This window comes from Xiphophorus maculatus, chromosome 20, assembly GCF_002775205.1.
Source record: "Xiphophorus maculatus strain JP 163 A chromosome 20, X_maculatus-5.0-male, whole genome shotgun sequence".
Taxonomy (NCBI): Eukaryota; Metazoa; Chordata; class Actinopteri; order Cyprinodontiformes; family Poeciliidae; genus Xiphophorus; species Xiphophorus maculatus.
In genome coordinates, this window is record NC_036462.1 from 17,163,802 (window position 1) to 17,175,572 (window position 11,771).

The following is an 11,771-nucleotide window of genomic DNA, read 5'->3' on the forward strand; positions in this document are numbered from 1 at the left end:
AGTTAGCAGGAGATTTCTACTCTTTATGGATTGCAAAAATCCATAAAGAAAAAAAAAAGACAATGAACCTTTTTTTTGGTGCATGTCTCATTATGGGGTTTATTAAAGGTAATGCTGACATTTCAAAAGTAATGGTTCACAAAAACCATTAAATCTTACCAAAATCATAATTGCCAGCTATGTTAGGGTAAAATGACAACACGATCTGAATAATAACTCAAGCAATAGATTTACATCTTTATTCTGTAAGAGAAATCTTCTTGATCTGCTCTTTCTCTCTTCCTTTTTCCCCCATCATTATTCCTATGTGTTCTTGGACACATGTTTGGTCAATAGTATTTTCTCACCCAATGCTAGAGATCAAAGCTGTGAGTCTGAGTAAAATCAAAGTGCCTCTGAACTGGAGCACTGTTATGTTAAAAGTCTGTCAGAGGCAGAGTGCTGCTTGGTGACTTTGTTCAAAGGAGTTGTGACACGAACATGTGAAGCTCAGGACAGATGACTCTTGCTGAGCGTCTACCTGACATTCAGCCTCGTGCCAGCTCGGCAGCCGCTCTTTGTGTTCTTCATGCCTCAGTGAGAGCCATCAGAGTGAGAGGCAGAGAGGATTGCAGTAATGGCCATGTCCCGGCTCCTCTGTCTTTAATGTGGAAAATCGCCACAACAAATCTCCCTCACAATCTCTTTCCTCTTTGTCCTCTACTTTCCATGCTTTAGCAGCTTTTCTTTTGAATCAGTGTTCCATAACACTGCCCATGATCGCAAAAATAATTCTTGAGCCTTTAATTTTCCCTAAAAGGCAGCGAGATGAAATTCAACTTGAAAGAGACATAAATTCCCAACAGATTCACGAGTTGTACCCAAACGTATCCATTAAGAAATCATTTGTTGAACGTGTTGAGCACAAGTGCTTTCCACTTTTTTTTCTTTTTTTTTTTTATCTGGCAAGCGTTAGCTCACTGTTTTGAAATTAAATGACCTTCCTTTGGATAGCCAACACGTGTTGTAAAATGAGTCACTTTTGCATAAACTGAAACTCTTCCCAGAGTAGAAAATTGTTTAAAATTTCCTCTTAAAAACAGGTTCTGGTTGTCCTCTGTGTGCATGCCAAGGGTTTACTCTGGCACACAAGCATCTCTGTGGACCACTAACTTTGTGGCATTGCATATTTTTCAGTCTAACATTAAGTTTGATGATGGACATTGAAAAATCAATTTCAATGACTTGTACCAAGCTGTTCCTGCATGGCAGGTTCGGCAAGCATCCTAATTGACTGTGGTCCATCCAGATCTCAGCATTCCGAGAAAAGAAGGGGGTAGTATGAAGAAAAGTCTTGAGTTCTTCATTTCTAATTTATGTCTTGGACCTTTGTACATTTAAATACAGCTAAAGTATTGGGACACCTTATGTATTAGTTTAAATTTGTACAAATGTAGTCAGCTGATGTGCTGAAAGAAGCTGGATTTTTTTAGGAAAGGGCATCACCCCCAAAATATTTAAAATGTAGTCTTAATAAGTCACTTTTACACACACACACACACCCACGCACACACACCCACGCACACACATGCCCACACACCTCCACAAACACATGCACACAATATCAGATGGTTTGTCCTTTCTAAAAAAAAAAATGTGAATGATTAATAATGAATTCTTGAGAAAATAGAGTACATGTGCCCAAAAATATATATGAGTAACATATATGAAGTCAAACAACTATTACAAATTTGACAGAAAGTATAATTTAAATACAAATTAAATGAGTACAAACTGGATCCTTTTGAAGCTGTAAATAAAGTGAACTGTGAACATTAACTAATTCAGTGCTAACCTGTATCACATTTTGTGAGTAGGTTCTTGCAAAGTGAGATCTTGTGTAACAATACACACAAAGTACATGTGTAAGTGCTGTATTAATCAAAAATAATGAAAATGAGAAACCTGTGTATTACATTAAGTGAACCAAAATACCACACTGCCCACATGAAAAGATAACATAATGTAGCCACTAGAGAAAAATTTAACATGACGTTAATATAATTCTAATTAGCTTTTATTTGAAATATGGGTTTGCTTTTTTGCACTGATTTTGAATGTTCTGCATGTGCATATGTGGGTTCTCCAAAGGTACTCTGGCTTCCTCCCATAGTCCAAAAACATGAAGGTTAACTTTACTCGTCTCTAAAATTTTCTCTTAATGAATGTATGTATATGTATAACGTATGAATATGAGTGTGTGTGCATTTTTCGTTGTCCTGTATGTCTCTGATTTTCCCCATGACTGCCCAGGGCTTAACTTGCCTTTTACCCAGGTACCACTGAAGATAGCCACCAATCACATAATGTGGACCATAAAGGATAAGGGTATGGTATGTCTAATTATTAGTTTCAAGTATGCACAGCTAATCCACCGTTGTCTTGACCCCATTCATATAAAAAGTAGTGTCTAAAACATGAATATCATCACTCTCAGACAAACCTTCTATCTCCAACAGTGTAATGTTTCATGACATGAATCAATCAATCAATCAATCAAATTTTATTTGTATAGCACATTTCAGCAGCAAGACATTTCAAAGTGCTTTACATCATTACAAACACAGAAACACAATGCAAGATAGGATCAATAATCAAAACAAAGCATTAAGTCAAGTTCCATCCATAAATTTGTAATTGATTACATTTCAAATACAATTCTAAACAGGTGGGTTTTTAGTTGAGATTTAAAAGAAGTCAGTGTTTCAGCTGTTTTACAGTTTTCTGGAAGTTTGTTCCAAATTTGTGGTGCATAGATGCTGAAAGCTGCTTCTCCTCGTTTGGTTCTGGTTCTGGGGATGCAGAGCAGACCAGAACCGGAAGACCTGAGAGGTCTGGAAGGTTCATACAACAACAACAGATCTTTAATGTATTGTGGTGCTAAGCCGTTCAGTGATTTATAAACTAACAACAGTATTTTAAAGTCTATTCTTTGAGCTACAGGGAGCCAGTGTAGGGACTTTAAAACTGGTGTTATGTGCTCTACCTTCCTGGTTTTAGTGAGAACGCGAGCATGAAGAGAATATCTTCTTCATACATCCAAATTCAAACAGTTTAGTCAAAGACAAATTTACTTTAGGATACTTTTATTGGAATTCATTGTCATTTAAATAGACATATGTGAAGAGAGTTGATCAAGAGAGTTGATTTAAAAATAAAAAAGGACTAATAATAGAGATGCAAGAAGTTCGCCCAATGACTACCAAATCATTCTATGTAGGATTCACATAACTATGTAATTTCCTATTATGTAAACGTTGATGTGAAGCTAAATGTCTTTGTCAGAAAGTCCCCAACTAACAGGCAGAATCTATGTATTGCAGAATTAACTTTTCCTGAATTTAATAAATGCTAAATTATTAATCTTTTGCTCTTTCAGTTATTCTATTTACTTGACTAATATAAGGCCCCATCTCTTCAATACATGCCATTCGCCATTCACCAGCAGAGCTATCCATTTTTCATCTACTCCCTATCAGCATCTGTTGAATCAGCAATCAAGTTTCCTCTGTGTTGTGTAAAGAGGAGTATTTTCCTTTCTCACTGTAAATCTCACTTTGGAAAGGAGCCCTCAAGTACTCAATGTAATTAAAAATGGACAAGAAAGGCGATCAGGAAACTCCTCCGTCTTTGAGGCCTTTGCTTGCTAAGCGAAGCTGTATGTTAAATAGATGGATACTTTCTCTTGGTCTTATCAAATGCTTTGGACTAGAGAAAATAGTAACAGGTATAGCACATTGCTTGTAGACTTGTTGCCCATCCCAATCTGATCGTCCTGTTAAGCATTTTTGAGATAGGAGTTTTTACAGACTTAATTAGTAATCAATGGCTCTTTATTCTCCAAGAGCAGAGGTCCCCACCCCTGATCCTCATTGCCCACTGCTCTGCATGTTTTAGGAGTTCACCTGCTGCTGCACAGCAGAATTAAATGAATGGGCGAACAAGCTTCTGCAGCAACTGAAGACATGCTAAGAATGTATGCCCTTTGAGATTTCAATTTGATATAAAAAGGACATTACAAATAAAGTTTATTATTATAATATGACTATTACAGAAGTCATGCAATAGTTTGAATCAGTTGTGCTGGAGTGGACGCAGGACGATTGGCCCTGAGGACCAGGGTTGGGGACCACTGCCCTAGGCTATAATATGAGATAAAAAACATAAAAAGGAGGCCCAATTATTTGAGCTGCTCCTTTATCTTTCCAACATACAATGCGAGCAGGACACTAAAAGAGGTAATAAAATCTCCACAGCTCACTGTCAGTGAACCATAGCAAAGAGAGACATCTTGTGGTGACCATGTCCGCATAACAATCTTTAGATGCCTCAAAATATCTCTTAGGACTTTAATTTGGCTATCCATTATCTAACATTTTAACTTGAAGGGTCGCCAAGGAGGCTGGGTGCTATCTCCAGTGGTCAACGGGCGAGAGGAAGGTTATGTCCTCTACAGGTAGACTTGAATTTGATTAAATTCAAATCTGTGCATTCCAGCTGTTCAGTAACACTTAATTTAGCTGGATATGTGTGCTTTTGCCAAACGAGAACAAGATTAAGCTTCTCAGAAACCAACAATGGAGTTGTGAAACGATAAATTGTGCCAACAACCAAGTAAGGTGGAGGGTCTGCAATACTGTGGGCCAGTTCCTCCTCCAAAGACTCTTGGAAGCTTGTTAGAGTCAATGACATCATGAATCTTTTGTGCCAGAAAACTAAAAGTCGGTTGTCATTTGGTCATTGGACACGATGATCAAAGGCATGTGGTTGAATAATGCAAAATTGGTTCACCAAAAGCAAAACTATGTCTTTTCAACTAAATTTCTAGACCCAAATTCTTTTGAAAAAATGTAGGCTGAGGTGAGGAGAAGGAAGCATAAAAGGAAATTCAGGACTAGATGGTCTAGTCTAGAGAGGTTATGCAAGACTGAATGGTCAAAAATTGTGTTGTATAAAGTATGATCTACACAGGTACCTGCCAGGATTAGAACCCAGGACTTTGTTGCAATTGCACCACAGTGCAGCCTAAGCATGTCGCATAAATCCAAAATCTCATATGTAGGCTGATGTCTCTGAGATAATGAAGCTTTCTAATATTTGTTATTCATTTCTCAGACTGAATGTCTTTCATTACAGAAGTATATATCCCTAGTATGTGTTCAAATTTTTATGGTTTGGGATAGAAATTGTTCATAGAACATGGTCATAACTATCATCCGCTTCACAGTTGTGAAGTGGATGTGTGTGCAGAGTAGTCAGTGTAAAATCGATGGATGCAATTTTAGAAGGGTTCGTGCTGTTTTAAAAATTTAACATCTACTTTCAAGGAACCAGCCCTCATTTTGCTTCTCTTTAGTACTGCTGTAATGTGTGGCATGGGCAGCAGCTATCATACTGTTTCTTATGAGGTAGTATAACATAAAATCATAAGACACAGTAGATCTATCTGTCTCAGCCACTGAAGGCAGTGTGAAGAAAACAACAACTGTTCTCAAGAAGATAAATCTGCTTCCCTTTCAAGGAGTGGTGATCTGCAGAAACACACTGGTGTGCAATTGTGTTTCAGTCTTTCATTTTATTTCTCATACTTGAGTAAATTAGTTTTTTCTGAATATCTGTGCAGGATTTTAAATAATTTCTAAACAACTCACCAGCATAGATGACTCTGAAGAAAGTATTTTTATTTATTTTTTTTGCAGGAAACTGAATTCAGGTTTTTCAAAATCCTGATGCAACATAACATGAAGGTGTTTTTGCACTTGCTACTAAAATTAGACTACCAATGTGAAGTGAAGTTAATTATAAAAGTGCTCTGCGAGGACACGTGCTTTAGACTATATTAACACATTCTAATTAACACATACAATACAAATACCTCATTATTATTGCTTTCATCAGTAGATAAAATCCTTTCACAGTGCATCCAATACATTCCTGCACATTAACACAAAGGCTCGCTGTAATTTTTGCTTGTCAGTAGCTATTTCTGTGATCACTACATTGGCCAGAGAGAATCAAGCTACAACAGAATATTTTAATTAGTCTAACATAAATCAAATGGACCCAATATCCATTTATGTTTAAAGGAAAAACATTAACAATTTAATCTTGCAGCTTTCCCTTTTTAGCTGCTTCTGAGAGAGTGAAGGATGTGTAATTTGTGAAGCCGTGATATGTTTCAGGAGACTGCACAGATTGCTGGTGAGGGGGTACTTCACCTGCTGTTTTTCAGCTGTCACCCTTTTTGAATCCACTTTCATATCTGTAGCATTGTGGAACACCTTCACTTTTCAGTATTTATGCCATGCCAGGAAAACAACCACAACAAAAAAATTTGAACAGAATCGCCTGTGAAACAGTAGGGAACATTTTTCTGCACCGGTTGTCAGACGTTGACTGACATGTTTATTGTTAACTGAAAACCTGACTTTTACAACTGCTGGCACAGCATGCTTGGTTGATTCATTTTTTGAGGTACAACACCATTAAGACATCCTATATAATAATATAAATAATTTCAGTGTCACATTGTCCCTTGGCTGCAACAAATGCAGAATGGCCTGTTTCTGTCTCTTATATGTCATTTGATCCATTTACTTTTGATTTCTTTCAAAACCAATTCATAAATTCATGTGTGGAAAAGAGAGAGGTAATATGCATAAAGGCTGTAAAAGGTCAACATATGGGGCTGAATTTAGCATTATGTTTACATTGGTTTTTCTTAAAAAACAAAAAAACAAAACTCAAGCTCAATCAAATTAAATGGAGAACATCTGTGGACATCAATTTTCAAAATCAAAATTTTATGCTTGTAAAATGACAAGTATCAGAAAGTGAGCTACTGTACACTGCTTCACTAGATACTACAGATAATGTAACTGAGTTATCCATGAGAGCATCCTTCCTTCTCTATCTCTCTCTAAACAGCTAACATAACAAGAACAGCTTCATCTGTTATGTCCACATTGTAATTTACAATTTATCTGTAAGCAGCAACTCATAGCACTTTTTGTTCTTACTCCAGATTTCCACTTTTACAGACCAAATGGCAATTTGGAGGTGAGAAAAATTTCCATATGGACAGGTCTGTTCCAAATGCAGCAGAGTCACAGCAGAGTGCATTGCAAAGCTGTTATCGGGCTTTAACATATTAATAAACAAAGGCCACTTTAAAGATGGAACTCACTAATTTCTCTGCCAACAGTACTAATTACATTAAGGCATTGATTCAACCTGCTGGCAGAGAAGTAGGTCAAATTATAATCTGAAAATTTGCTACATTGTAATTTATAAAACACATTGGTGTTATGGATCAGATTTAATTAATTAATAGAAGTTTCTATTTTACAGTGCTCACTTGCAAAAGTTAAATAAGGCTATGATAGCTCTACATTTAATTTTTTAAATACATTACTCAAGAGAAAATCCCTAACTGCTTCAGTACTTAAGGTTGGGTGTCTTCACTCAAGAGATTTATAAAATAGCTTTTTACAATGGAAAAACAAAAGACAAAATAAACAAAACATATTCAAGACAAATGAGACTGTGCAAACATTTCAAAAAACAAATTAAAAAAAGATCTCAGCATAAATCTTCAGAAATAATTCAGATTTTTTAAAATTCATCTCCTGTGAGTTTTTGTATTTCTGTCTACTTCTGCTTCAGCTACTTAGGGAGGTTATTGTGATTGAATAAACTGTAGCCTCCTGCACAATCACAATGATTGCACTAACACAAATCTATACACGAGCAAAGAATCTCAATAATTTACTCTTTTTCACTGTGACGAGGGCATTAGTGTAAATATGGCCAAAGATGGTTAGCCTTGTGTTCAAACAAGCGTGCTACCAGTTAATTATAAATGAGCACTTATCCATCGTTTGGCGAACTGCTTCCTTCACGTTAAATAACAAAAACATTTTCCTTTGCCCTTCAAAAAGGAGGCAACAGTTCCTTACCCCCCCAACCCTCCTCCATGGCTTATCCTTCCACAAGGTTATGGCAATACATTTTAAGGAGCAGCATCAGCAGAGCTAGCATGGTTTGCAGCCTGGCCTGTTTCTGTGTGATAGCCCATCAATGGTGCGGTTTGTGTGCCAGAGCTTCTAATAAAGGATTATTGTGGAGCTGCTCCACATGTTTCACTGAGGCCCTTTAAGTCTTTTCATTACATAAATTGTTTCATCATATTTCTGTGACTAATCTATAATAGCAAAAATGGTAAAAAGGCCACATATTAAAGTGGGGATCCAATGCAGGGAGAATTTTATATGATGATTTGTTGCATAGAGACATCGGAAGAGCAGTAATGATGATTCTACAGGGTGAATGTTTGATTTTTAAAAAGCTGAACTGCATTATTTTTGTTCTCATCACAACAAATTTATCAAGGTATTAAAAAGACTCAGAATCAAACAATCTATGCTTCAGCTGCCTTTTGCATCTTGCTGCAAACTGCCAGTCAGCTGGCTAAAAGAAAGCTCCTACCCTTTCTCTTCAATTTCAAGACACATTTGACTGCTTGGACCTATTATTGTCACATAAAAACAGACACTCAGGGTGTGGAATATCATAACTATCACCCTTATACAGGTAACATTGGTTTAAAAATACAGTCGCCAAGCTATAAATTGCAGGTTACCATGTTCTTCAGTTGTTTCGATGTTTATATTATTTTTATTGAGATGGAAGAGAAAGCTATTGTTTTCTCCGACTCTATGGCGTATGCAGCAAAACGTACAACTGTCCCCACCCCAAGCACACACACCTGCTCCTGTTCACTGCCAGTAAGCTAGCTGAAAGAAAAAAACCACTACAATAATCCATTACTCAGAGAAAAGACGAGTGGGGAAATGATTCATGTCGCAAAAATCACAAATTGTGACATGATGGAAGAGTGCCACCCCTAACCCTTAGAAACGTAAAGCTCCTTTATGACTACAGTTGAAAAGCTAGGAACCTTAGATGAATATCTTTCAACTGATTTACATTAAAAACTGTATTTGACGGGATTGATTTATAAGACTGAATTTATACATATCGTTTTAAATTTTAATCAGCCTGTATAATTGGTTTGTGATGGACTAATTTGATTTGACAATATAGTTCTGGATATGACTTGGATAACCAAATTAGGCAGATGTCTATATTTTTGTTGAAGTTTTATGATTAGTTAGATTTCAAACTAACCATAAATATTGTTCAAGGCAATATTATTGTGCCTGCAGTAATCAGTGTTATGCTGTTTTAGAATGTAATCAACCTTCTCTTTGGTATATCAAAGCTAAAACTTATTAGGCTTACAGACATTTCTTTGTTAGTACCATGAAAGTATTGCATTTTTACTGAAAACTATTCCATTTAAATTCAGGCACTGCATAATCATAAGATGAATACAAAAACAAGAGTGATATCTACACATTAGCTTTAAACTAAAAATGCAGATTGATATTGTGATGTAATTAACGCAAACTTTTTCTGTGAATTAAATCTTCCTTATTAACCTCATAACTCAACTCATTTCACCTTCATTGAAAAGGTTTTCTATATCTAATCATGTATAAGACTCCTCACAGTTTATCTCTAAGAGCTGATTTTGCATGCCTGTTTAGAGGCAAGGAGCAGACATCTCTTTGATTTACTGGTCTGACATGGAGCTTCGAATTGTTATCCACATTCTTGCTCATCCACAGCAGAGGACTGTCTGTTGGCCACCAGAAATCAGAGTGCATTACTAAGTAACCTACATGCTCAACTGGACCACAAACAAATAAATGGAAACGTGGTGGTTTCTGCTTCCCACGTGCAATTGCGTGTGAGTCAGCAGAAAATCCAGACCATATGGCTCAACAGTGTCTGGAGTAAGGGAAGTATGGTCTGCCGTTTGAGCAAAAAAACAAGCAGCTTCAATTGCATTTATAATGATTCATAATAATAAACCATCTGAGGATAGACTTAGATACCCAAAACTAATCTTTTTCAGGATTTATGTAGAAAATAAGATTCGTTTTTGAGATATAAACCATGACATTAACTATCATGTATGCTTTTGTATTCAGCGCAGAAACAGGCATTTTACACCTATTCTGGTGTAAAAGTAAGAACAGTGACAATATATGGAAGGCTTCTCCCCTACAGTAAGGCCTGTGACTTTGACAGTAAGGACAACATGACCCAAAACTGGCTCCAGCATCCAGCATGGAGGAACTCAGCAGGAGTGTAAAACCAGGATGGGGGCTTTATCTCTTCTATCTAACTATGTTTTGCTTGGAAAACAGTATTAAAATATAATGTGTGGAGTATTTTGAGGCAAATACATGACAGGATACCTTTTAGAAGTAAGGCTAATCCATAAAGGCAGAAGGCTAGTAAGGGGGCATCCTAAGAAGGTGTGTGCCTTAAAGTCACCTTGGGAGGCCAAATTAAAGAGACAAGCAAATAGCTCCGAAGTGTATGGGACAAGTAGCTTCTGTATGGACGCATATGTAAGGGGGGATACAGGCCAAGTAGGACAAATGACAACGTCCTGCTGTAAATCGTCATCCAGCGAATCCTGAACGCCCTCTCTGTTAATGAGCTTGCAGGGCTGGAGGAACATGAAGTGTAGTGAGTGTGCAGTTCTGCAGCACCACCAGACCCTTCACTATCCGGGGTTTTGCTTCCATGTTCCTGTCATGCTTCGAGAATTGCAAACATTTTTGTTGCGTCAAAAAAAAACAAAAAACAAAGTGTGCTTTCACTGGGACAGTGATGCCTTCACTCACTATCCGATGGGCCTTGTGGCCGTACCTCCCCCTCTGTTTCCCAGCTTATCTAGGTCATCAATGACAACATCTGCCGACTGGAAGAAGTCAATTCATCATCAAGTAGTTACAAATGCCACCTTCAGTAGCGACGGAGGGGCCTTACCTTCTGCTGTCGTCTTGCCATATCAGTCGGCTGCTTTGCATTGAAGGGATATGCAATGCATCGCATGACAAAAACATAGAGCTGCAGCTTCTTTTTGCGCTCTTCCTCCTCTCTGTGCAGCTTCTCCAGGTCCTCTTTCTCCTCGCTGACGGCGGACGGGCTCGGGCTGGTCGGACGGGCGCTGCTGCGGCTGCTACTGGGTGCCAGTCCACCAGAGCTCTCGCTGGTCCTGCTGGGAGAAATGCGGGACCCGGCCTGAGGTGCCATCGCCTCTTTGCTTTCTTCTTCCACTATCCCATCAGACTCCTCTTCGCTGGACGACGGATCTAACATCTTGCTCTAGAAGGGATGCGTCCCTGCCACAACGTTGCAGACTGATCTCCCAGATGGCAGGGGTGTCACTTCCTTATGATCCCTTGCCCGAGATTTAAGGTGAAATGTTTCCGAAGTAGAGACAGGGATGAGGCCCCGATCGTACTTAGCTGAGAGATGTCAGCAGTACGAGTGGTGCTGGAGGAGGTTCAGTCTGCTCCACTCTCAGCTTTCTCCGCCTGCGCCGAGCACTCGGTGCTTACGCGTTTGCCCTGTTTTATTGGTCGGTCGGTGCTGCGGATGTGAGAGGGGGAGGTGAGAAGGAAGCAGAGGGGAGGGGCAGGAGGGGAGTTTAGTGTAGCTACAGATGAGGGAACTAGAGCTGCCTTTTCTCTGGTGAAAGCGGGAGATGGCCTCTCCCTCCAGAGACCGAGACTGCCGAGGAGCTGTCCGTGGTGCTGATCGGTGAAGAGGAGCAGAGAGACTGCATGAAGAATGCACCGCTGGTCAAT

At 38.5% G+C, this 11,771-nt stretch overlaps 1 protein-coding gene across 9 annotated transcripts in view; it reads right to left on the reverse strand.

The window, feature by feature from the left end:
- Window positions 1-11,546, reverse strand: part of cadps (calcium dependent secretion activator) — a 112,027-nt gene extending 100,481 nt beyond the window's left edge. For 4 of the 9 annotated variants that reach the window (XM_023325066.1, XM_023325068.1, XM_023325065.1 and 1 more), the window contains exon 1: window positions 10,948-11,546. In XM_023325066.1, the coding sequence (XP_023180834.1) occupies window positions 10,948-11,280 (333 nt within the window). In that variant the 5' untranslated portion in view covers window positions 11,281-11,546. The remainder of the gene's footprint in view (window positions 1-10,947) is intronic. The other 5 variants (XM_023325069.1, XM_023325071.1, XM_023325070.1 and 2 more) reach the window with 2 other exon arrangements.
- Between the last annotated feature and the right edge of the window lie 225 nt (window positions 11,547-11,771).